Source organism: Pagrus pagrus (assembly GCF_965226575.1).
Source record: "Pagrus pagrus genome assembly, chromosome: 16".
Taxonomy (NCBI): domain Eukaryota; kingdom Metazoa; phylum Chordata; class Actinopteri; order Spariformes; family Sparidae; genus Pagrus; species Pagrus pagrus.
In genome coordinates, this window is record NC_140200.1 from 15,929,508 (window position 1) to 15,957,495 (window position 27,988).

General features: G+C 38.9%; 1 protein-coding gene and 1 long non-coding RNA gene across 7 annotated transcripts in view; one reads left to right on the top strand and one right to left on the bottom strand.

Moving 5' to 3' along the window:
- dlgap2b (discs, large homolog-associated protein 2b) overlaps positions 1–23,191 on the top strand; it is a 78,014-nt gene extending 54,823 nt beyond the window's left edge. Inside the window, exons 2-6 of the mRNA XM_084378266.1 lie at positions 915–2,056; positions 10,479–10,696; positions 12,945–13,098; positions 14,496–14,715; positions 18,288–23,191. Of these exons, the coding sequence (XP_084234392.1) occupies positions 915–2,056; positions 10,479–10,696; positions 12,945–13,098; positions 14,496–14,715; positions 18,288–19,102 (2,549 nt within the window). The 3' untranslated portion in view covers positions 19,103–23,191. The remainder of the gene's footprint in view (positions 1–914; positions 2,057–10,478; positions 10,697–12,944; positions 13,099–14,495; positions 14,716–18,287) is intronic.
- Positions 1–27,988, bottom strand: part of LOC311272108 — a 76,264-nt gene that overhangs the window by 46,522 nt on the left and 1,754 nt on the right. Inside the window, exon 3 of one of the 6 annotated variants that reach the window (XR_014624518.1) lies at positions 10,707–11,023. The exons of 3 other annotated variants lie outside the window; for them this stretch is intronic. This is a non-coding gene — a long non-coding RNA (uncharacterized lncRNA). Of the gene's footprint in view, positions 1–10,706; positions 11,024–18,502; positions 18,578–18,713; positions 18,789–27,988 lie in introns of those variants that run through there. 2 more of the 6 variants (XR_014624519.1, XR_014624520.1) reach the window with 2 other exon arrangements.

Genomic DNA, 27,988 nt, shown 5'->3' on the forward strand with positions numbered 1-27,988 from the left:
ATAAAAGCATTTTGATGCACGTTGCGTCTGTACTCTTACATTTGCAACATGTTAAGCATTTAATTTAGCCTCCATCAACCAGTGTTATTTTGTATACGTGTAGATATAAGTTCAAATGATCATACCGTTTTGAGCAACAGTCGTTCTCCTTTACTTTGATAGTTTCTATTTTTGACAACTCATTCTTCTTCTTATTTGTTATCGCCAATCTATCTAAACTATAGAAATCAATTAATATGCTATTACTGTACCATTTATTATTCAGTGTCTCCCTAATAAACGTCTTCTTTATTTTTCTCCTGTGTAGTATGCTGTTTATTGGTCCATGTAGAAATGAAACTCCTCTGCAGACATCTACCCTAATAATAAAATCAGTCGTGTGCTAAAATATATTAAAGATGATTTAATTCATTGTAGCTTAAAGGAGAAAATCACTAATCTATGATACGTTAGAAGTGAAATTCCCTTTCACTGAGCTTTAAAACCTCCAAGCTCGTTGAAGGCAGAAGAGGAGCTACTTTTTAGATGAGATGAGATTTGACACATAGTGTGTCATTAAGTACAAAGTACAAACCCTTTGCCTCGAGAAGAAGAGAAAGGATTTCTACCTGCCTTAAAAGAGACTCCTTGAGAAATATATCTGTGTCTCCATACTCCTAACAAAAATGTCCGTGCCTGAGATAAAGAGACTTCTCATCACTGAGAATGTAGAGTGAATGAAGTATCCCATAGGATTATTTATCTGTCGTGTTCTCGCTTGTAATTTTAGGTGAGCCACAAAAGCATTTTCAGCTTATGGAGATTTGGATTGGAAACAACAGTAGCTCCTGAACGCTGCTCAGAGCAATCCTCTCTCCAGCTGGCATGTATCTTATTTGTGTTTCCTGTTTTTTCTTCCCTCTTCTCTGAAATAGACCAGAAGTTTTCTCCTTGGTCCCCGTCTCGAAAGTTCAATGAAGGCAGACGCCTCCCTCCAGCCAGGAACATGAAGGGCTTATCGGGCAGCCGCTCCCAGCACCAGATCCCTTTACCCTATGGCTTGGACTATGACCCCCACGTCCATGACCTCCACACTCACCATGGCTCTGAATCCCGCCACTCGTCCTACCTGCTCAGCCCCACAGAGAGCTGCCCCATGGACTTCCACCACCGCTACTCGCCGCGCAGCTCCATCCACTCTGACTGCATGATGATGTCCCCTGTCATGATGCCCCCAGCTGCTCCATCTGACCACATCTCCAGCAGCACCTTCCCCAGAATGCACTACAGCTCTCAGTATTATGACTCAGCCACACGGGACGACTGCGCTGCCATCACAGCCTCTGCCACCTCCCCAGCTGTTGCTGCTGCTGCGGCTGCGGCGGCCGCCTCCTCCCATCTCGCTGGCACCAAGAGCAACCGCCTTCCTGCTAACCTATTAGACCAGTTTGAGAAACAACTGCCACTACACCGCGATGGCTTCCACACGTTACAATATCAGCGATCCACCACCACTGAGCAACGCAGCGAGAGCCCTGGCCGCATCAGACACCTTGTTCATTCTGTCCAGAAGCTCTTCACCAAGTCCCACTCGCTGGAGGGATCATCCAAGATGAACGGCACAAAAGGAGATATGGTAGGAGGTGGAGGTTATCACCATCATGGCCACCACTCCACCAAACATGGTAGCAAGAGGAGCAAGAGCAAAGAACGCAAGCACCGCTCCGGCGGATGGTGGAGCTCCGATGACAACCTGGATAGTGACAGCACCTACCGCACACCCAGTGTCATGTCGCGGCACCATGGGGAACATGTCAGCCACTGCTACCCAGATTCCATGCACAGCCACCACTTCGGAGACCTGTCACTCAAGACCTCTAAGAGTAACAATGATGTCAAGTGCTCGGCCTGTGAGAGCATGGCCATGGCGCCTGAGGGCAAATTCATGAAGAGGAGCTCCTGGTCGACACTGACAGTCAGCCAGGCCAAGGAGGCCTATAGGAAGTCATCGCTTAATCTAGAAAAACCCATGATGCACACAGACCTCAAGCCTTCGCGAACATGTCACTACCTGCAGGTGAGTGATACTTTACTATTTTAAATTGAAACAAAATAGAAAAAATGTGATTTAACACTCTACTGTGTGTGAATGGAAACCTTAGTCAATTTTTGTGTGCATCTGTGTGTATGCAAGTTTCATCATAAAAAAAAAAGCCTGGTCATGTATTTTACATTCAATTGGGCCTTTTGGAAATAAAATTTAGAGTTTGTTATTATTAATTTCATTGAGCTAAAGAGTTAACGCATAGTATGTGATTGTTCATGCAAACTTAAAACTCAGTAATGGGACAGCTCTTTGTTCGAAAATTTAAATATGTAGCCGTCAAGCTATTCGCTGTGATTCTTGTCACTGCTGAACATATAAAGAGCTAACTATGATTAAATAGACAGCATTTCAAGGCTGAATTTGAGTGGTGGAAAGAATGGGGTACTAAATGCACAGAAACCCTGAACATCACCTATCTGAAAATATAACAAACAATAACTGAGATCAATATCCACTCATCCCCATAGAGGCCCCTCTGATTGAAATGCAGTGATTGATGTATTGATTAAAAATCATGCCAGGGAGGCCTTTCAGATCCCACCTTTCTTTCTGTAACTCTCCTGAGGGTAATTATAGTGTTCAGTGTGTGAGAAGCCGATATATTTGACCAGGATTACCTTTGTGTAGTCACCTCAGGGAGCTATTGTCTATTGAGATGAAGACATCAATGTGATGGTGGAAGACATAAGAATAAAGATTTACCTCAGCTAAAATGTAACTTAGAAAACACACAGGTTTGGTGTCTTAAGCTGATGGAGGTTTCACATTAAAACAGCAGTTATGTTATATGCATCTTTTTAGGCCTCTGTCATTGCTATCCCACTGACACATTAGATGAACTAGATTAGCCACAGGTACTGGCTTCAAAAACACAGTCAAAAGCCAAGTGTTTGGGACTTTGGCTATCTTTGATTCAATTTCTTTTCATTTTCAAAATTCAGCACTTGCAAATGCTCTCATCCGGAGTGACTCATAATGAGTGAATCATTAACACACAGTAAAACAAAATTATCTGTTTCAAATTGATTAACCTTTCGGTGATTTAAGATCTACAAATATTGGCAAGTTGACAGGGATTTCAGTTCCTTCCTAAAAATGGGGCATCATCAGGACTTTTTAACATATTTGGGGGACTAGCTTTATGTTTGTTCTTTGGAACTCTGCGCCTCCAAATAACACTTCTCAAGTCGGTCTGGACTCGTCTCTCAGCCCATTACAAAATGGTTTACTGCTCGTAATGGGGATGAGAAGAGCTGAAGTGCTCAGACATTATTAAAGCTTGCCCCATCTCCCACCGAAGATGATGTATGTATTCTACTTTTACATTGCTTTCATCCTGCTCTAGCCCTGTTTTCACATTGTGCCCTATGAGGATCGTGCACATCATCAAACACATCTTCAAAAATGTGTTGTTCACGTTTGCATTTGCAGCTGATTTCAGGAAATTTGAGTTATACACTGTGATCAAATTCTACCGTCCGTCTTTTTTAACAAGAATAAAAGAAAAACAAAAAAATAAAAAACTAATGACATTGGATTTGAACTAATAGAAATAGTTCTATTAGGTAATAGATGCATTCCTGTCCAGGGGAAAAAGACACTGAATCTTTGCCCAGTTCATGCACTTTGATGCCATGTCGAGTGTACAACTACACAAAGCCACACAAACTGCAGCTGTTTGTGTGTGTGCCATGTGGACAGAAAGACTCTGTCAATACAGAGGCTCTTTCGCTGGCATTTGACCAGCTTATGTGTCAGCAGGCAGAGACCCAGCAGCTGACACATGGGCACATTCTGCACTGAGCGTGTCCACACTGAGAGCCTTATTCAGTGGAATAAGTGAGGGGAGATCTGTACACAGGGGTCGTGGTCAACACTCACTGTGTGCTCATCGGATTTTATCTGTTTGATGTGTCTGGGTCCTTCAGGTCTGTGTTCACTTGTGATGAGGACAGGTCAGTGTTGGGCAAGTTGTTGACATAATCTTGTTTTTATAGGCGTCGGTCTTCAGGCTAGATTCCTATAAAGCCAACAACCTCTGTTGTAGGGTAAGGCTTATGTGAAAGTGACTGTTAACAAAAATACAAACTAAACTACATGTTACTGTGAAAGTCAGGAATCATGAAACACCAACAGACAAACATAGAAAAGGTACAAGCATTTGTCTTCCAGTGAAGGATAAAAATGTAATGAAGCATAATCTGTAACCTATAAATTGTGGTAATGTTCCATTGTGATTTTATAAACTACTATTTGAACATTTTTTCTACTTTTAGTGGGCTGCATGATGTGGTCAGAAAATCATATTGCAATTATTTTGACAGATATTGAGATATGATTCAGAGTAAGAGGGAAATTATCGTTTTTGCATTTCATTTTCACTAAAAACCCTCAAAACTGGGACAATATGAAACTTTCATGTCACAATTATCCTGTCCAACATAATTGCGATTCATGATATTATCCCAGTAATCAAAATATTCATAAAAATATAAAATAAAATCTTACATTAGACTAAAATATACTACACTTCACCTTACATTTTGTGAGGAAACAAATATTTTAATTGCATCACAGACAGGACACACATCTTTTTTTAGTAAAACCTCTCCATGTTGTTCCTTAGTGTGGAAACTTGTAAGCCATGCCTTAGCCAAAGTGACAGGCTTAGGCAATTCATAATACTGTAAATCAGGAAACCAATATAGGATTGTACATTGGCGAGCTAGGCAGCTTTCTTAAGTTGTTCATGTAAGGATATTCGTGATTATCCCGATAATGAGAATTCACCTTGATCAACTTATTTTGAACGTTTTTCAGTGCAGTCCATGATAAAATCTTTTATTGTCCCATCCCTACTTACATCTGGAGAACAAGATGTGGAGGCCAGGGCATATCTGCAGCACTACAGTGCATCTTTATAATGCTGCTACCTTGCGATGTGGATATTGCACTTGGTCATATTTCGATTATATTTCCATGAACTGTGCAGCCCTACGTTCTTTAAAATTTGATTCAACTTCTCTAAGACTAATTTTAACTAGTTATGAGACATCTTCTTTATCTGACTTGGTCAGGTAAATACATAATGTTTTTGCCTGGTTCTGAGATCTTGAGGCATGTTTTGAAGGTGATAAACAGTGCTGAGTGTGTAGTAAACACAACTGTACAAGGTTTCTGCAGTATCCCATAAATCATCTAGCTTCAATCAATCATATGTTCTAGTCCTTCCTTGTCTGAAATGTAGCCAGGGTAGTGCTTTCGCTTTAATGTAATAATGAAATCCTTCAGGCGATGTCAGGGAATTTGAAAGGATTACCTGGGGAGGAACTTTGTCTCCTCTTAATGTCTCCATTATGGTATCTACTGTTACATCCCTAAAGGCTTAGCTGGTGTCCTCCCTGAGAAATACAGTGGCCAAAATGATGTCTCTTGAAGTGCTGTGTATTTACAGAATGTGGTACAGTATGCCCAAATAAACCAACAGGACACTTACCTTTGAGTATATGGTCCAGGTAAAATTATGGAGACAAATGTTGGTAGTAATCTGCACTCCTGTAAAAGGGAGTTTAACATCCTGCACTTGTTTACTGCAGTAACAAGTAGGAGAGTAAGCTGTCAAAATCTTACTTCAGTTCAACAAATTGCACATCTTACCACTTCAACAGCCAGCACCTAACCAGCCTAGTGTGGGAGGAAATTACAAGACTCATTCACTCACAAACCACAAATTGTCCTGCCAGTTTCACAGGTCACTGTTTTGTGTGCTAGACACACATTAACATCTGCTGCGTGGCTTTACAAAATCAATCTCTGCAGTGAGATGCTGCTGTATCCCAAAGTTGTTTTTATACAAAGTATTCTCAGTTTAGTAGCAACTAATGATGGTGTAAAACAGCTTGCCTGTCAAGCTGCCTCAGGGGCACAGCTGAACAGATTCTTTCTTGTGGTCTTTCAGGTAATGCTAATGAGCTAGCACAATGCTTCCATGAGTGATGGCTGTCTTGTTAACCACAGCCCCAGACAATCAATGACTCTGAATTAGGAGGAAAATGATTCTTTAACTTTATTGCTGTCTTTAAGCCTGATTAATTTAGTTTCTAGACAATTGCTGCATTTTATTCCACTCGTGTGGGAGAGGATAACTGTATGCATAGCAGATTAGTGTGCGTGATAATTTTACTGATAGGTCTCTAAAGGAGGACAAAAGCAGGCTAGCTAATTTCCATTTTACCTTCCCAAATAAGGTACGGTTGGAAAAGACTTCCTTCTCTTTTTTTAAGTAGGTGAGTAGTTGCACACAAATGGTGCAAACCATTAGCTAACTGAACGATCATCTTTCATCTGCTTCTATTGCATACCGAAATGTGATGTTTCAGTGGTGAGGCAGTGAGCCATGCTGCCCAAAAGAAGCTCATTTGTTTCGGTTTCAAAGGAGAGCTCTAGTAGCATGTGGTCTAAATGCTTCAGAACACTTTTTCATCTTGACTACAAAAACATTTATGGAGTAAAATATACTGGATTAATGATCACGGAAAGCAGTGGGTGCTATTATTAGCATCTCTAAATCTTACTATGTTTTCCCATTTTCCATCTCCAATAGAGGAGAAAAATGTTGTGTAATGTAAGTGCCTTGTGCTGTCCTGTCTTTCACCTGTCTTTCACCTGTCTGCCCAGCTGGAGCTGGCCATCAAGTTGGAGAGCATATTGGTTGTTAAAGTAAAGAATAAGGGGGGGGGAAGATGGCAGACAAGAACAGATAGAGAGAACAGAAGTGATAGAGAAAGCATTACTCTACATCTAGGCATAAAAAGGGGGTTTCAGCCACTCTGCTTTCTGTGAGATCAGTTCAGTGACAGTGGCAGAGACTTTATGATTGGGTAGAGTGAGTAAAATGCAGATCATTAGGGACAGTCCTGTGCCTGGGGCTGTTGTTTCAAGAGCAAAGGCTGCCCTGTCCGCTGGGACAACTGCTACAGTGGCAACACACACTAACACAGTGTTGTTAGTAGATGCTTGATCAATATTGTGCCAGAGCATGTAGTTTGTCACACAATGCCATCGTAAATCACCATCTTCAGCATCACAAAGCCTCATTGTGTCAGTGTGAGGCATTGATTTAGATCCTGTGAATAATGTAACTCGTCAATATTAATCACAGTGCAATGTCAGTAAAATCAGGTAAAATGTGAACAGTATATAAAATATGACAAACTAAAAAATAAGCGTTAAACTGGATGTACTCTACCTTGATTTCTGTCACATTTAAATCTAATTAAAACCCATCACTTGGTTATGTGTACACGTTTGTAGCAGGACACCACACAGTGTACAGTAATTAGCACACAATCACTTAATCACTATGTTAATCCTGATGCTGTAGTGTTAAGAACAGTCCCTGTTTACAGTACGATTATCCATTTATGCTACATGATGTCATGGCTGTGATCGTATCCATATTTCAATGTTGATCCTCTCTGTAGTTTTTATCACTATTTTAAAATTGATTTTAAGGCAGTGTATGTCAAAAATATCTGCTGTGCTCCTTTGGCTGTCAGTCAAAGCTAATTTAAGAGCCCATATGTTTTTTGTGTCAGCGGTGACGCTGTGCCATTAATGACAGTGTGCTGATTTAAAAAGTTACAGCCCTCAGGCCTCAGGGGTGTGATTGGCAGCTTTTGCTGTGCAAGCATAAAACTACAGAAACTGCATCACAGCCAAGAGTTTGAGGCAAATTCTATTAATCTTTTTCTACAAATCCTTGAATTAAGCATGCCCATGTTTGGATTTAAAATATGAGTGCTACTCTCAGAGGTTGTTTTACCCATCCCATTTAAGTGGTTTGATGATCCTGCAGATGTAAAGTAGTATTTGAGCTCCTTCTAGAAATGTGCTGATGAATCTCAAACGGTACTTCATATTAATTTTCTCCCAAACCACAAACATGGACTCTATTAAAATTAATGAATTGAACAGTAGATTGTGGATAATATTAAAGTTAAGAAATAATGGCAATTGTCAAAGAAACCTGAACAGCCGTGGGAAACCTATGCAAAAATACCAAAAACATATGTATACATTATGCCTTGATGCTAAGGTCCTGCTTATAACCCAAAGCACTATCAATCTTTTTCTCTGTGTATACTAAATATCCACAGTGCATGACCAGTTCTCTCACAGGATGTAGTGCTCCTTGTTATTACCACCCACTTGTCGAAAAAATACAGATGGGACAGAGCTTTCACTTACACTCTCCCACACACTTCCAGGCAGCACCAGGCTAATAAACATTGGCCACAAAGTTTTTGTGTTTATTCCAGACTAACCGCTGTTGCTGCTGTCGGAAATGTAAAACCCACGGCTTTTAGTGCAGCGAAGGATTTAACAGAGAACGACCTAGAACAGCAAATGAGGGAGCTTTAATGAACTGGGACTATCCTGACTCACTGTCACATGAAAATAATGCACATTGTAACCTAATTATCTACCAGAAATTATTTTATTCTCTTTCCCCCTTAAAAGGCTGTGAATTAGATTCCAGATGGCATTTGAATGTAGACATGTCAAGTGCAGACTCAAATCTTCTTACAGTTGAGGGAAGCCATGTATGCATAATTCTACTTTTAGTGTTCACTTCATGAGCACAACATGTCAGCTGTGCCCCAACATACAAATTACTTTTTTATTCAGGAAACTTTGGAAAGAGTAAAATTGTGTTTTACAGCAAGGGATCTTTGGCTTGCTGCATAAATATGACCTGGTGCTACACTATTTTGCCTTCCTGGACCTTTTCTCATTTACTATCTGTTTAGAAGTAAATGGTGGTTTATGTGCTACAGTGATGTTATTACATGTGGGTGCTAAAACTCTGCTAAAACTGTTTTTGTAAAAGTGAAACACATACAGTCAATAAACACATGATACTGCTACGCAGTACAAAGATTTTGACTTTGCGAACACATTTTTCCCTTCAGTTAAATAGATATGTGTATGATATATGATTTATCTTTGATTGATTGATTTTGTATTGAAATGAAAAGTGTAATTAATATATTATGTAATTAGATACCATTTGCAGCTGTAAATCTATCTGTTTTAGTTGAAATATGTGCAAAACACCATTTTTCTATTAATTATATATGGTGACCAGTTGCACAAGCAGCCCCCCTCCACAGGCGCACCACAGCATTTTGCCCAAAACAGGCTTTTCCAGGCATTTTTCAATGTGATCAGGGGCCTTGCGTTACAAAAAACAACTGATAATATTGCCAAATTCTTTAGGTCTAAAATTAGTAGTTTCATGTTAAATATGTTAATATATCAGCTACGAATGTTGAAGCTGTGCAGCATAATTCTTTACTTACCAAATATATGAGTATTCTTTATTTGTGAACAGATTGGCTACTCTAACCTGGTATTTGCAGTGGCCCTGTTTTGTTTAAAGCTGACATTGTTTTATCTAACTGTTTACCTAGTAAAATTTCCACACCTATTTGACAAACAGTCAGCTAGAAAATGCTTAAAATTCCCTAAAGAAAATAGATTTTTCTGACAACATTTTTAGGCTATAATAAACTACATACATTTCACACATTTGACATTCAGATTTTGGAGTTCACCAAATTGCCAAAGTACAATGAAGGAAGCAGGCAATGATACGGCATGAAGAGAAACCTAACTGAATGTTTCAGCACCATGGACAGGGACAATATGTTTGAATTTTTCAGAGCTATTGACAGAGCACAGCGAAGCAGCTACTTTGTGGCCCCCCAGGCGCCACATGCAGTAATGACAAGAATAACGACAAGCAAACAAATTCAGAATTATTCCCAGGTCTGTCGGTTTCATTATGCCTACAAAGTAAAAGGAATAATTCTACAACATAATATAATGTATATTCTAATATGAAAGTTAAACTGTAGGTACATGCATGAGATGAGGCTCGTGGAAACATCAGCTACTCCTTTAGTTGCTTTAAGTCATTTCACATACAATAGTTTTTCACAAGAATTATATTATAGTCCCTGATCGTTGTTGCAGATCGGTACTTAGCTTGACTCCACTTATAAGAGTCACATCCAGTGGGTTTGTCTAAGGTTAAGCATCGTTATAGCTCTGAGAGCTTAGAGGGGAACGACATAGAGGTGTGGATGTGAAAAAGGCCTCAGAAACAGCCAGTGCATATCTGACTACTTGTCTGATACAGTTTTCACACTCATTTGGCTAATTGGGCCCCCTGTACGTGCAAAAAATGTCTCCTGTGTAGCTCACTGTCCTGGACTAATATTTTGAGTAGGACAGTTGGCTCAAGTAAACAAATAAAATCTCAGAGTATTATAAACGTATGCTTCTGAATGTGTTTTATTCATTACAGTTGTATTATCTCCCACAGGTGCCCCAAGATGAATGGAGTGGATACCCAGGAGATAAGGATGAGGAGATCCCGTGTCGGCGAATGCGCAGCAGTAGCTACGTCAAAGCTATGGGGGAGGTGGATGATGAAAGTGGTGACTCTGACACCAGCCCTAAGACCTCCCCACAGAAGGGCATTCGGCCTGATGCTCTCGTCCTCAAATCAGCCATGCAGAGACCCCATTTAGACTCCCAAAGGTAGGCCTGGCTGCCTTTGTCAAATATGTCGCCGCCAAAGCTGTGTTTTGAATTCAGTTTATTCCAATTTTTTTCAACAACCATTAATGGATTAATGGACGCTGAGAGGCTATGCAGAAAACAAGGCAAAATTATGCAAAAGGGTGGATTGCATTTCATACTTGACATTTATTTCTATTATTTAGGAAATGGTGATTGCTTTAAAGTCAACAAATGAAAAGCTTTTTTCTTGGGCTTAGAATTTGTTGCATTGTGTGTCTTCTCAGCTTTGAAGAGGTAGTAATTGGACTGTTGGTGGGTTAGTGGTAGATCTAGATGGTTCATAGTCTACACAATGAGATGAGAACAAATGGTTAGGGTGTAGCATTGCAGGCTAGCTCAAGCTTTAATGGACTAAATCAATATGACGTCAGGATAAGAACAACAGTCACTTCCGGGTAGACAGAGGCAGTTGATTTGCATTGCGGAGATATGTGAAACTAGCAAGCGTATTTATTACCGTTGTCATTTTTCGCCACAACTGTATCATTTAAAGACATATAGTTAAACTTGATGGTCCGACCCATATGATATTTCTGCTGTGATTATTTGACGTACTTTGTTGCTTTGTTATTATCTTTGATGTCTCACCAGCAGTCAGAATAACTGCTACTTTGTAAACTCAAGCTGTCATTTTCTTTAGTCATTGGTCCAACGGGTAAATTAGGTCTCCAACCCTAGTTAGTTAAAGAGTTGTTATTAATGAGATCTCATAGCAGTACTTTTTAAATAACAGTGAACACAGAAAATTACTGTCAATTGTATGTAAGTTTAAGTGAGACAGGGGTTTTCTACCTGGAAGTTATTGTAAACAAATGTTGTGATTGGTTCCATAAGGTTGGAAAGTCCTTTGTCTGTAAGAGATTTGAAGGGGTTTACATTACATTACACACGTTTTTTGCACTGTACGTACGTGTTGGCTTGGTCTAAAATCACATTATTGGCTAAGTATTCAATCCACGACTGTTTCATCAAATAAAGTAATGCTCTGCCGAACGTTGCAGTGATGTAGTTTTGTGTTTGTGACCTTTTTCGTCTGCTAGTTCCAATATTTGTACAACATCTTACGCGGGCAATGTGCCTCATCTTATCACAGTGTTGTTGACAAGTCTGTAGCAAAACTGTCACAATGTCAGACTCAAGAGAGCAGGCTTAACTGTGTCCGGGCTTACTGGATGGATGAATTATTGACACATGGAAGGGCATACATAAAACGTACTGACTATTGTGTTAAGGTATGCAGTAGGGTGAGAAAGATAGCAGAGATGTGTCTGACCAGTAATACAGCAAAGTATTGAGTATGTTTCTACAACAGCCTTGCAATTAATCCTTTTTATCATGATGGTTGCAATTTTTAAATTTTTGTTTGAACTGTTCAAGAGAGGTGTTAATTCAACTTTATGGTCATTTTGGAAGCTTAAGTTTGTTGTACTGATATTCACTCAACACTCGTTTCTCTTTAATCATTTCTTAATCATCTCTCTGTGTTGACAAACATTTGCTGCCTTGTAAACCAGCACAAACTACCTAATATTCCATTGAGTGCATTTGTGACCCACAGGATGATAACGCTTCATTTTCACAATCTTACAAAGCTAAATGTTGCTCACCTTGTTTTTACTCAGGTTATTTCTCTCTATGACTGTTTTCAAGCAGTGTGGCTTTCAAATATAACCAAAATCTGTGAACCTCAGGGAGGCGTCATGCATCCGTCATCCCTACTGCCACTCAGTGCTCTGTGCTATTTTTGTTACCATCATCTCAGCGGGGCTCTGATCACTTTCAGCTTTTGTCCACAAACAAATCAGCCCCCTTGTTTTTTAGCCTCCGGTGGAGAGTGTAATAATCCCTTATTATTGCAGCTCCTAGCTCTCATTGTTTCTCCAGAGAAAAGCTGTACACATGCTCTCTATAGTTCCAGTATGGAGGAATGACTGTTTTCTCACAGGATGCTAGACTAGAAGCTATCAACTCAAGTCATTAAAAATAGCACAATGTTGATCAGGAGTTCAGATACTGTCGTGAGGGGATGACTCATCCAAGTGGCTTATATTTATTTTGGATAGAAATCTTCAATCATGAATTATACCACAGAGAAGACACTCGATGCCCATGTACATTTGTCAAGTACATTGTAATCTAGTGATTGTCAATGTGTGGCTCTTGAACTATGCAATCGTATCTATCCCTACCCCCTGTCCTTGTTCAGCCAGGGCTACCACTTGCAAACCACAAGAGATATGCGGCCCCACCCTAGTGTCACGCTGGACCCTGCCTCCTTTCATCCCCCGCCTTTCCGCTCTCGCAACCAGAGCTACATGCGCGCCGTCAGCACCCTCAGTCAGGCTAGCTGCGTCAGCCAGGTGAGTCCCAAACGCACGCATGGCACAGAGGCAACACCTGGAGACATGAATGACAGCTTATGCTATGTTGTTGTATGTGGTAGCTTTGGGTAGAGGGAATTACAGAGACATAAAACATCCACAGGTGTCCATATTGGAGGTCCACAGCTGATCGTTTAGCTGACACAGCCTGTCTCAAGTCGTAAATAATTTGTGGTGTTTGGACGAGGAATTGATGCTTTAATCGATAGTCTACTTGTGACACCGTCTAATGTTGTTTACAGTTAGTTTTTTAGTGTTTTGTGAGAGAAAAATATAATTTTTTAAAAACACATTGAGATACTAAGATATGAGTTTCACACTATTGTATCCTGATTCGGCCCCAGGATGTCTGGAATAGGTCATTTGTAAACGATTCATCACTCTCCTGTCGGTGTGGTACGCCTGCTAATTAGCCATCCAACAATGCCAAAAGCAGCAGTTTATTTTGATTAACCCAAGCTTGTTTTTCTCAAACTACAACTAACATTTAGAAGCAGATACTATGGCTAGAGACACAGCAACTTCATGTCTAACCCAGCATCACACAACTAATCTTTTCAGGTTTTCCCCTTTTTCATTCCCTGCTATGAATCTATACAGTTGGATCATTTGTGCAAGTCTGTTTTGGACCTCCATGGTGGCACAGGACGTGGTTGCAAAGAAGATTTGTGACACAGGAAAAAGCCTCCATATGGAGAAGGAGTAACAAGAGTAGGAGAGATTTTGTCCAAAGCAATGGTGGTCCTAGCAGCTTACTCCTGCAAGTGTTAGCACATAGTTTAATGAAAAATAACTGCAGAAAAAGATCTCAAATAATAGTGAATCCCAGCTCTCTTTTGTAATATACTTAAGTATGTTTAACAATGAAAATGAGATTATATGGACTGAAGACAGGAGTGGACAAGACAGGATAGAACAGAATTGAATAGATACTATAGCTTGTTTGTATAGTGACATGATTCTGTTGCATGAGCCTGACATCAACAAATTAATTCATCTTGTGTCAGCTAGTAGAATGTACTGTACAATATTTCTTGCTAAGAGACTTGCTAGTGATAAACGATAAAGTTGAAACTGCAGTGTGTTTTTCCTTTTTTCTATGTAGTAAGATACAGTATACAGTACTTTTGGGTGGGTATGTGGTGAATGGAATGCTTTATAACATAAGCTGAATATATTTCTGATTGTTTATTGTTGTCATCTGCCCTTTTTTTCATTTGATCTTGACATTTATTCAGTTTAAGGTCGGAATTGACAGTGGCATTTCCTAATGCTAACACTCCTTCATATTTGCTGTGCAAAGGGGAAGAATCAAAGTGAGAAAGAGAAAGGAAGAGGAAAAATTAAGGACTGCTATTCCTGTTTTTGTCTCTCAGGTGAGTGAGACTGAGATCAATGGCCAGTTTGAGTCAGTTTGCGAGTCCGTTTTTAGTGAAGTAGAATCCCAGGCCATGGAGGCCTTGGACCTGCCTGGTTCGTTCCGCACTCGAAGCCACAGTTACCTCCGTGCTATTCAGGCTGGTTATTCCCAAGATGACGACTGCTTGCCTTCAATGACATCCTCCACTGTCACTTCAACTCTCAGATCCACAACAGGTAAAACAATCCCCCCCCTAAATGAGAGAGGGCTTAGACTACATATCCTCATACATCCTATACATGCGCACAAACTTGACATACCTACATATGTACAGTGGGGAACCCTTGAGCTTCAGAGATGCCGGGCTGAATGATTCCAGTTATCTTTTTTGGAAGCTATGGTGTGCGTGCGTTTGTTTTTGCCTCTGCATACTTCCGATGTTTTAGATGGACCTGCTTGTGTGTTACTTTGCATGATTCATGCATCATTAGCCAAGCTTCTGGTTGGTCACTTGTGGTGTTGCCAAGCTGTAGACTAGGATAAGGGTGGGAGGGTCGCATTAACACCCAGATGGCAACACACGCCCATGGTGCACAATATCACAACACAACACAGCCACATTACATGGCATGCCTAAGAGGAGCAGGCCCTACCCTAAGCATGTTAAAGTGTGGTGTTATATATGTGTTGTGCGAAGCGTGGGAGTTATTTAGGGAGGGGTGAAGACTGAAATGGGCCAGGGGTAGGGGAGTGTTAGGTTGTTGACTTATTTGTATTGAGGGGATACAGTGGAGAAGCCTTCCGCCTGTCCTCCCCCTGCTCTGTTGCATTAGTATATGCTTTATCACTGACCTTGTAATTGACCTCATAAAAATAAAAAAAAACTAATCTTGTAACCAATTTAAGGTAAGTCAACAACCTCTAGAGACCAAAACATGGGCAGACACACACACACACACGCACACAAAGACACGCACACACATTCACACGTGCTGGTTGCACAAATGAACTGACTGCTGGTGTTATCCATATCCATTTTGAGAAGCACAACCTTTGATTATTTGCAGTATTGTTGTATTGTGTTGCATGAAACTTTAGAGCAGCAGTCTCAATCAGAATAACCCATGAATGGTATGTTAATTTTATTACAGGAATTCTGTAAGCTTCTGAATGACTGTTGTCTTCAACTTCAAGCTTCCAATTGAGCAAAATATTTAATTGTTAGCAACGATTTCTATATGACAGTGGATCCTAACTCAATTTTGTTTATGGACTCGCGTCTTTATTTGTACTACATGCTGCTTTTTTAATTCAACACACAAGTATGTCAAGGTTTTGTGCGACACAGTGCGAGCAATATATCCCCAAAATTAGCATTTCAGGTTCTTTGTGCAAGCAGGGTCGTCTTTGCAGTAACTCCCTCACTAAGTGCATTTGGTGTTTACCTGCAAGAGTAAAGCTATGAACCCTATTGAAACATTTTTCTTTAATTAAGTGCATTTTTAAATATTATGACCTGGATTTTTATTGTTTTTGTACACTTTTCTGTCAATTTAATATTGGAGACATTTGCACTTTGACTCATTTTGTGGGCTTTGTTTTCTTGTGCAATCTGGACTTTTGTTTTTGGAATCCTTTCATCTTCAATTGGGTTTCCATCTACGATTTCTTCGATGTGACAGAAGTACTGAGGATAAAAGAGTGTTCTCCAATCCCACTGTCTTATTTGCTGAACTCTATTCATTTAGCTCTCTGCTCCAAATCTGTCAGCTCTATATGGACTAAAACAAGCAGTCGACTGCACAGTATGTTGTGAAGTTGTATTTTGAAGATTGGCATGATGCATCAATTATAATATGTCAGATAAGGTTTTAGCAACCAAGAGTAAGGGTTCCCTGGATGGAAATTAGTTACATCAGACATATTGTAAATAACATATCTCCTTTGGTGTACTCTTTGCGCTGTTTTGAGGGAATAGTGGCCTTAAAATTAAGTAAACTAACTTATTCAGACTTGGCTAAGAAAAATATTGATTCCTGGAATCATGTTTTTCATATTAAGTGCTAGTTTAAAATTGACTTGTAAACGGCCTATGAACCAAATCTCGTGTGAGGCTAGTGGATTCTTGAGTGAGGAAGGGATCCCATGAGGGCAGACGAGCAGCAAACCCCTCTCCATTTGACCATCCATCTCTTGAAGGATAACCAGGGGGAAAGAACAACTGGAGGCATCAGTGATGATTGTTGCAGGTATTTTAATGTTGACACGCATACATATATCTATGTATATGTGTGTTTTTGCACTGCCTTCTCAGTATAAATAATAGATACATAGAGTTTATATATATTTATATATATATGTAGTTGGTAGAAATATCTCATTATGTTATCCGAGGTAGCAAACACGGTTCCAAACAACTCACAAAACCTCAGACACCTTGAGTTCTTTTCAAAACACTGATACCTCTGAATATTGATTACATTAATGAATGCGATGCTGACTTTTGTGAGTTGTTTACCATGTCTCTATTTTAAGTGTGCTTAGACCCCATTGTAAGTGTAAATGTATGAGAGATGTTCTTCCCAAACCTTTCGGAATGTCTTCATATCGTAACCATAAAATAGCACTGAATGTTATCGCATTGCCACTGTCTCCAATCATTTGTGAGAGCAGCATCTGTCTGCTGTACATGTGTAAACTTTTATTTTTTCTTTCCATGAAATCTGACTTCTTTTAAAAGGCCACGTGTGGCAAAGTCTAACCCTTGGCATTGAGTCTGTCAGCTGTCTTTGACTGTGGGATTGCAGCCTCTCCCTGGTGCAGCCCTAAAGGGGGGAGTGACCCCTCCCCTCACTGGGTTACTTACTCCACATGGTCTAATCTGCCACCTTGGACCTGATATGTTCAATAGGGTTCATATCTGCTTCTTGGCCCAGTGGGTTGTGATTCTTCTACTCCCTTTACATCTTTTCTTTTGCACAAAATGGCACAAATTTCAAGTCACTGAGAAACATTTTGATATGTTTTGAGAAAAGGGCTCTCAGAAAATGGATTCATGATTTGACAATGATTGATGTATTTCATGTTTAATTCCACTCTTTGCTGTGCTGTGCAGTGAAAAGATGGAAAGAAGCCTTGAGATGACTGAGAAGGCAGTGTAAAAACATTGTGAAAAGCCTACAGTATGTGAGTTTAATGACAACCATTATTGTCTTAGCAAAGTCAAAGCACTCACGAACCGATTTCAAAAAAGGTGTTGTGTATTGTGCACTGGCTCTGCCGGGAAGTAGCTCTATTACATGGAATTGACACTACGCCATTTTGGATTTTTCGTAAAAATCTATACTTGAATACCATAGAAAGTAGAGAAATAAATGTATTTATGCAAAAATGTACTGACAATAAGCAATTCCCAAAAACATGTTGTTACGAATTCCACTTACATATTGATCCAAATGGACGGTGAATGGTTTCTTCACATTTGTAATTTGGTGATTTTTCTTACACTACTCAGTTACCTCTTGGTTTTGTACAACTCTGAAGCAGACATAGTCACATTTGAAGTGCACACCAGGATATGGCGGGTGTTCTACCTTCACTTAACCCTTAAATCTTTCGAATCAAATGGGAATCCATTGGGTCTGATCAATTGAATTGATTGATAAATTGAATTACTTGCCACTCACATACTGTATGTTTTCCATAGATATGTGTTTGTTTTCTAGTTCAGAATCCTGATCAAATCACACTCCAGCTGTTACTTTCACTTTGAATGTCCTTCTGTTTGCATATTCAAATTGTCTTCCAGAGGGATATGATGTTGTGGATGGGACCTCTTTACTAAATGACGACATGATAGAGGATGATGATGGTGCAAGCTCCTCTGCCTATGCAGAGCTGGAGAGGCTGGAGAGAGAGACTGCTGCTGCTCGTAGCCAGCACAGCACTAGCTCCACCGTAACAGCCATCTCAGTCCCACCGGCATCCCCGCCTTCATATAGGGTCCCTTCTGCCTCACCCATATCCACCTCGGAGCCGCCAGTCCCTCAGGCCATTCAGGCCTTTAAAGAGTCTGCCAACATGGTTGCGGCCTTCAACCTGCAGTGGAAGGATGAAATCTCAGCAATGCGCTATGAGCTGGCGGAGCTGCGCAGAGATGTCTGTGGGGAATTGAAGACTTTCAACAGCAACTTCTTCAACTTTACTCAGTGCTACAACATGTGGACTTTGTGCCGGGAGCCTTGCAGTGACAGCACCACACAAACAGATGACAGAGTGTCCATAGGAATTCAAGCCGGCTCAAGCTGGTCTGTTCGACAAAACACAGAGGACAAGTCAGTGATGTGCCAACCAGAGCCAGCACCCTTCAGCATTATGGATTTGATGGAACCACCCCGAATTGAGATTATAGAGGGAACCCCAGAGAGCACGCCAGAGGGGTCAGGCAGCCCTGCCAGCCCTATTCCAATAGAGGACTTCCCATGGGAGATCAACAAAAAGCAAAAGGCCTACAAGCAGCCAGACACAATTGGCCACACCGGTGGTCACAGAAGCGCCAGTCTAGAACTGTGGAGCAGGAAGTACACCAGTGGACCCATGTCATATCTGTCTATGTCATTCTAAATCACTCCCATCCTACGCATACTGTAAAATGAGGTGAGGGAGCCAGGGTAAAAACCTGACATTTGCCAAGAAAGGCAAGGCAGTGCTGTTGTTAGATGTCCCTTTACTCTATGCAGACACAGAGTCTGTCATCTCTTGAACAGGTTTCAATGTTGTTCAAGCAATCTTTTAACAAGTGTCTTGCTTAGCCATGAAACAAAAGAGAATGATGTTGTTTTACACCTGAATGAGGTGACAAGAATGTGAGAGAGAATGTGGCTGATGTGCAGATCCTCAAGTGCCAACAAGTGCAGCATCATGTTCTCTCCGCTGTCTTAAACACCCAACCTTCAGAGAAAAAGTCAATTAAAGTCTAACTAATAAAATGATAAACTCAATAATCAGCCATTGTGAGGTGATGCATAAGTTGGTCTGTTTCTGCAAATGAATTTGAATAGCTCATGTTCATTCCAGTTTCTCTTCATGTAGAAACATTCTCTTAAGCACCTAAGTATACTGAAAAAATACTGTGAATAACTTTATAAACCCTAGTTTTTTAATGAATGCATCAAAGATGAAAACATTATTAAAGAATATATTGATATATTATTTACTCTTTAGTTATTCTAATCAAAGCATTCCTTTGCCATGGCCTTCATATTTCGTAGCCAGTACCAGTTGAAATGGGAAATTTGAAAAATTTCCAACTTACAAAAGTTTTCTTAATTGAGAACTGGTGAATTGCGCAGCATAAAGTAACTGTCATAATTTAATAAACAATGCATAGTGCTGATGACATCTTATAATAACCCCTATAAAATTTGTAAAGGCCTCATCCTCTGGAGCACTGTATGGATGACACTGTCTCAAAGCTTTGTGGACTTAGTCCACGGCTTAAATTGTTTATGTTGAATCATTTATGACTGACTTCTAAGTCTAACAGCATGTGGAGAGGAAAAGAGTAAGGGGGACAAATAGTGATCATAAAGTATGAATGTATTGGCTTCAGTTCATTCCTGCACAAACTGCATTCATGTTTCAAACTCTGTATATGTATATAAATGTACCATTTTGTATATAGAGAAACTTATATTCAATACTTGTACTGTTTGCAGTTCTAGACATACTGATTTCTGACAGCGCTGAGAGGGGTTATTGTAGTAATTGTGGTTCTAAACCAAACACAGCACTTTTTCCAGTCTTCTAGGTTTGTCTCCATTTATTTCATCATGGTCACCCTGTTTGTGCACCTCATAAGGAAGTTGGTAGTTCATACCAGTGTTTCGCCTATTGTTTTTTGTGCAGTGGTGACCAGAGGTTTTTCAAATGTTTGGTCAATTGTCTTACCTATCCATTAATGTTTCTTTTAGAGGGAAAGGTCAAACAAATACTGAATTGGATTTACTGTTATGGTAAATTATGTTAGAGATTAGACTAAATTCCACCATATTCACCTTTTTTAAATGCCACATTTCTTTAGTGATAAAGTAACTTTTCATGCTGGGGTAGTTCATCACTGCTGAAAGATGACAGAGAAACATTGGTCCCTATAAATAGACAATCAGAGCCGCTGAGGGCCTCTACCTCTCCGACATGTCCCCAGAGGTGCAGTATAGTACCACTGAATGTACTTACACCGCCTCACTAGTGATGGCTTAGCTGGGCTCCTGTCGAACCTTAATAGGTGGGAGCCCTCAATCATCTGCTATATTTGGCTAATTGCTCATTTTGTCTGTTACTCATAAACTAACAGTTGCTCATTTGCCACTGGCATTCCCCTCAACCACTCATCTGCTCCATTGTCCTGTTGTACCAAGATGGCGTACCAAAGTTGATAGTGAGGCCCATGGAGCTGAGGCCAACAACAAACATCTCCAAGCTTGACAGCACTTACTGTATCTTTGGACGATCACTGCAGCACAGGACCATGGGAAGCCTGTATGTATCAGACCCCTGACTGAAATGTGAACCTTTGAAAAGGACTTTTAATAAAAGAGAGGCATCATCTCTCACTTTCTAAAGAGAGTGGATCTTCTTCCCCCTTTGCACGACCAAAAGACAATACTTGCAGAAAAAGTGGCATTTTGAAAAGATGATATTTATACAAAGGTTGTACTAGAGGTAAGATCAAAATTAAAGTTGAAGCCACAAAAGAAAAACAGGCAATCATTTCCTTTTGAAGTCATTGCAGTAGCTCCACCCCATACACCTGTTACAGTAACTCATTAAACCCGAGCTTACAGTAAATGCCTAGCTAAATGATTTTTTGCCTTGATAATCTAAAAGATGTGTTACAGAGGAACAATGCATTAATGCTCGTTTTGCTGGTGATTTTTTGGCAACAACTTCCATAACTCGGAACTTGAGGTTTCGGTACAAATCAGTAAGGAAGTTTAAAGGTATTGTTGCCATTCTCCACAAATACAAAATCCTATTTTTTCAAAGCTTATAGCCTATTTATTGTTGTAATCAACCCAAAAAAAAGAGTTCAGATTTTTTTCATTACAGACCGGCCAAAAGCTGGGTTAGCATAAATCATAAATGATTTCAGTTAAAGGCATATGACTGTGACAACATTTAGCCTATAACCATTTTAATATATAGATATATATATATACAATATGAAAAAAAAAAAAAAAAAACTTTAGAAGGCTTGTGTTCATATTTTTGCTTTTTAAATGATTAAGAGGGGATTGCAGTGGCATTCCTTACTAACATCTTTTCCCATTGTTTGGGGATTGCAAACTAATTTAAAGGTGCTGAAGACTGGCCAATCATGATGTCTCCAATTAACATTCATTCATTCTATGCAAGTCCTTTCTTCTTTGTTGTATTTATATGTCATCTAAATACTTGCAGTTATAGATATTAGGTGTTTATGTTAAGCCTTCATGCAAGTCATCAATGCCGGGAATGAAATAATGTTTTTAGAAAATATAAGTGGCTCTTTAAAAAAAAATAAAAAAAATATTTTATTTCATTGTTTTTGCATGAGCCACAGGCCACACTAAAAGTTGTTTTAGTGTTTCCTGCAAAACAGTTGTTTCATTCACATTTCGGTCATTTTAGCTCATATGTATACTAGAATCATTGCGATTCCTGCTTAGCAGTAGCATTTGTGTGCTTTGTGACATCATATACAAAAGAAATGAACGATCATAAGTGCATCACCCATTGGCAATTTATTTACTGACTACAACAAAATTAGAAGAGAAAGTCTGTGATTATAGAATTGGAAATGCTGTACAAATGCTTAACCATCTTCCAAAAATATATCTAATTGAACTGCAATTATGTTATTAGCCTAAATGATGCCAACGAACTCACCCATGCTACAGTGCAAATAGGTGTAAAGCAGTGTTTCATTATTATTTCATCATTTAGCCCAAAGAAATGACCCTTCCCTTATTAAAAAAAAAAAGTTTAAATGTAGCAAAAATACAGATACTGATCTAAATATTTTAAAAATATATACATGAAAGATGTACATTTAACAGAGACTGAAGAGAGAAAAAAGGGTATTTACCATTATTTTTTGACCATGCAACCATATTTTGTGTAATGAAAATATATAATAATTTGTAAGAAATCCTGAATTGTCTATCTAATATGTTACAGTATGTAGTCAATTACCCCCCATGAGTTTATGTTTACATTTTTGTTGTCATCCAGAGATCTGATGCAACAACTGTGCCAACTCTGTGACGTCCAGCTATTAGGACAAAGGTTTTTGGATGGAATCTGATCTCACCTGAACATGTAACACTGCTTGAATATAAATCCTTTTCTACCCCTGTGTTCTCTTCCTGCATTTATTCGAGGTTTCTTGGAGAAAACGTGCTACTCTGTTTCACATCAATCATGTTGCAATTTTCAGGGATCTCAGACTGCATTGTTCAGTGAATCAGATTTTGTCAGAGTTATAAAGCATCATTTCGAAAACCATAGTTTAGCCTGCATCTGTTAGCTTATGCTTATTTTGTTAAACAAATGAAACCAGTATGTGATACTTTTTTTCTTTTTTTGCTTATTGTGGTGTTTCTTGTGAATTTTCCTTTACGACTTTTATTGGCCTTATGTATTTTTCATAAATTGATATAAAACAACTGATTAAAATGTTTATGATGTTTATGTTTATGGTAATTTAAATCACAAAATGGGGGTCATAGCTTTACAATGGCATCCAAAGATGAAACTGACTTATAGTATTAATAAAAAATGTTTTGGGTCCATAGTGAGTACACACTTAAACACACCGCAAATACACAGCATGGGCCAGGCACAGTATCTTTTTAGTTTGACCCTCTCGATATGCATTGCTTTTCTACTAAGCTATCATTTTTGTTTTTGTTTGTTTGTTTTCTTTTCCTTTTTCTTTCCCCCCCCCATTTTAGGCGCCCGTAGCTTAGCTGGGGGGCGTAGAGAGTACGGTAGGTCTGGTAGGGAACCGTTTTATTATGTCTTTTTTATATGTTGTTATTATACAGTTTTTCATACATTTTGTCTGACTCATTCACATTTTTCACTAAAATAAGATATATCATAAGCTTAAAATGCTGTCATACTCACTAAGTATGTACAATACATTTAAATGTTTTCATCTGTTTCCACATTGAATCCAGTGGAATTTTTCGAGATGATGTACTTGTACTGGATAATGAGTTCAACAACCCAGAAGAACAAACCTCACAAAACTGTTGACAACTGGTGCACATGTTGGCCTTGTGTTAGCACACTGGCGTTATTGCACAATTCTACTGCATTGGAACAGAGTGAGACATACAAAAGAAAAAGTCACTGTTCCATTTTAAATCTCTTCTGCACAACTGGAACATAATGTACCCTAACTGGGATGTGCATGAAGCCTTTTACACAATCCATAAAATTATTTTTTGGTTTGTTTTTATTTTTATGTTTTAATATTACAGTTCTTTTGAAATTCATTGGTATTAGTAGTGAATCACCCTCTTGCTTTAACCATTGTATACATTTTCTTTGAGCGAACAGAGGGGAATAAAATCAGCACACAGTAGTGTGTCTTTATTTTGAATATCCTGGCATGCAGCAAGGCAGATTATGGCTGACATAACAGCTTTGTTCTACAAACCACCACAAATCAATGCTGCTTTCAGATTACATCATCAATCCGGTTTTCGTATTCAAAGTTGTTTAGATGTATAAAAAATAACTTTTCAGATCTGTTGTCAGCTCAGTTGCTTTTAGTAGTTGCGATTTTGACACCGACACCATTTTTAATTCATTAATTCATTAATTTCAATTCTTATTCTACTAACAGGGATGGATAGATACTAACAGTACTCCAACCTAAATTTAAAGGTGGTGGGTGACCGATTTAGTGTTAAAATTATCACATGGTTGCACATTCTGGCTTACTTAAAGGGTGAATCTCTGTTTAAAGTCATTGACAAGTGGAACTTTTTAATGCAGTTTACACACAACATACAGTATCATACTTGTAGTCAGATATATTGGGTTGGTACAGTATTATTTAAGAAATTTGTAATTGGTTCTGGTCTTAAATAACTTGTCTTGAACATACAATTCTCTCATGAACAAAACACATATTGAAGGCTTGAAATCTATTTAAACAGGTCCTTTCATAATAAAATGTTTATATTTGGAGGCAAAGTTTATTTTCAGCTGACACTGCTGTACTGGAACTAACCCACAAAATGGGCATGCTAGCAGCACAGCCCATGAATGGTGATATTCAATGGTATGTCACCTCTTTTCCTGTCCAGAACTTTGGTTCAAAGCAACAAATTAAGGCTATTAAAGATCTGTTCAGATTCAGAACCTATGATCTTTCCTCTAGTGCCACCATCAGGACAGTGTTTCCATGTGTACGCCTGGAAAAGACAGATTTGCCTTAAATGTTCTGACCTCAAGCACACTCTCTAGTTGAATGAACTGCCTACATTTTGGACAAAAATGTATTTTAGCACCACAATCGGACCAAAATGTCATCTATGCGCACACATTTTAACCTATCAGGGAGCTTACAATAAAATTTGCTCTGCAGATTCAGTTATTCAAGAGGGAAAACCCTTTTTCAATTTCAATGACAAAAAGAAAATAAAAGCCTTTTTTTATACCAACTACTGGTAAGGCTCTAACAAAAGACCTTTTTCACAGCACACATTTGGCTTGTCATAGCAGGAAAAGCAGAGGTGGAAATATACAAATTAAAACCACTGCATTCAGTTTAGGCAAGCTAGTTTCAGGGTCCAAGTGTTTGGCTTAATGGCTCACTGTCATGGCTTACTGGAACGCTTAATGGAACAGAGCCGTCTTTAAACAAATTTGTTTCACCCATGCTTTTCCTATTATGACGAATCAAAACGTCCGGAGAACAAAACGGTCAATGTGTTTTGTCCTACACTTTCAAACTTCTAGGGCTGCTAGCGGGGCTTTTTTGAGTCAACTTTTTTTTAAGGCTGGAGAAGATTTATTTATATTTATAACACTAACCGCTGCCTCATTACCGAGGCAAAGGCGATGAAAATTGTTCTTGTTGAAATGATGCATTCGGGCCATTGATTTGTATTGGTTTGCTGTGATATCATACATAAAAGGTTAATCCACCTTGCATTCATGGGGGCATCACCACTGTATGTATATATGTATGTGGCTATGAACAACATGCTTGTTTTATCGTACAAGTTTAAAAAAAAAAAAAAAAAAAGGCTACACAAACCTACTTGTCGAATCTTGTAAATCCAGCGGAATCCGCTGGAATTACTGACCTATACACACCCTAAAATCGTGCTAGTCGTCCTATGTCAAATCATCCATCCATTCACTCATCCATTTATCTATCCATCCACTCATCCTTCATCGAAAACCACTAATGCCATACTCAAGCTCAGTCCTAGACCTGAAGAAATATCTTCACAATGGTTGTGTTGTAAAACATTCCCTGTGGCAATATGGGTCTTTTATGAACACATTAAAAAGATGTCGTTTAGGTGAGCAGGAAAACACACATTTAGATGGAAGATTTCTTTGAGGAAATAAATGTTCAAAAGAAAAAGCCATATTAGAATATTTCTGTACATGAGAAAGATTTTCTTTGCACTTCATCCTGGAAAACATCGCTGAATAGACATCTGCAGTATAATATCTACAGTAATCATCTCAGTTATTTCAACATTAAGGACAATGTGATGTGCGCAGCAATAAACACTGGTTTCATGAAGAAAGTCGGAGTAGGCTACATACTACATTTATGCAGTTATGTAAAAGAGACTTGTTTGTCCATACACTATGCACTCACTGCTCATTGCTGTGACAGCCAGGACAGCAACTCGTTAAAAGAGAGAGACGATGATTATATTTCAACTATACAAAGCTGTCTGCTGTGATTTTTAGGCTCTGATTTTGCAATTTTAAAACTTAAATTGAAGTGAATCTACGTAGTAACTCAATAAGATCTAAGGGACTTTACATTCACTTTGTTACATCTTCAGCCCCCATGCTCACGCAGCTCGTCAGTCATTGCACGTCATTAAGCCATCATCTACCCTGACCCAAGTAAGAACAGCATGTCACCAGCCTCTTTGCCAGTCTGAGTCAACAACTATGGCAAGAACGGCCTCTGGCACAAATGGAGGGAGTCGGACGGGGAGGAGACGCTGTCAGAACTTTTCTGAAATTTAAGTTTTGACTACAAAGGAGCAAAAGGTTTGAGAGGCCTTGTTTGAAAAGCACGAGAGAGAAGGTCTGTTACAATTTCTGTGAACCAAAACGATTATAAAATGTTATTATGTCACACTTTACATAAAGTCCATGTAAGTACCATGGTTTCCTTTTATAGTACCTACATCAACAATGTGGAATCTCAGCTGCATACGGCAAAGTGTGAACACGATAACTGAATATAATTACATTTTCCAGTACTTACGTGTATAATATTTATATTTTGAGAATAGTTGTGTACTTGCACTTCATGTAAAGTATGGCTTAAGCTCACGTTACCAAAGTGATTTAAAGGAAGTACCACTATTCTGTACAAGATTTGAAAAATATCAATGTGAAAACTTAAACTTCATGTAGCTCCACATGCTGCAGTACAGCATGCAATGCGTTTCAACAATACTATATTGTTGCATCACCAGGACAGTCCAGATTTTTTTAAAAAGACAGAAAAATAGACTGTCTGTCTGTTTAAACATATTGTCTGGATCTCTCAGGAGATTCTGTCTGATTTTCACTGTCTCACTACTGTGTGAATCCCATTTTGCTTAGCTCTATGAAAATGCCACTAGACAGAAACTGAAATTTTCCAATTCAAGCTTGTGTCTGTGGCATTTTCTTACAGAAGTGAGTGGCTAATACAGTAGTTGATTGTAAGGACGGTCTTTCTTTTAAGTCTTTGTCTGTACATGACATACTCTGTTCCTTATACTCCAAAACTTGCAATGCTCTGTGCTTCTCTCAGGGGACAGACTGTTCTGCGAATAAGTCAAGTTTAATATTTCAATATTTCCATAAACAATTTCCAACAATCAGAATAAAAAATATCTTGGCATTCGAAACCGTTAATTGGAATATTTAAATTGATTTTATACATCCTGGATTTGAAAATTGGATTTAGTTTTCATGTTTATGTTTTAATGGTTTCTGCTGTGTCTCGTATGTGTATATGATAAGATGTAGCTGTCGGTTTTCAGATTCAGACGATGCATGTTATTTCATACCGTATGTTTATGTGCATTACTAACTTACCTTGGAAAGTATAGATTGATCTTTAGACCATGTCAAGATATTCAGGTAATGCACATGGGCAAAATTCCTGGCAAACATTGATTCTTCGTAGACTTTTTTAAGCCTTTACAGTTTGTTTTCCAGTTTGGTCCACTGTGGATCACATTTTGCCACTTGTTT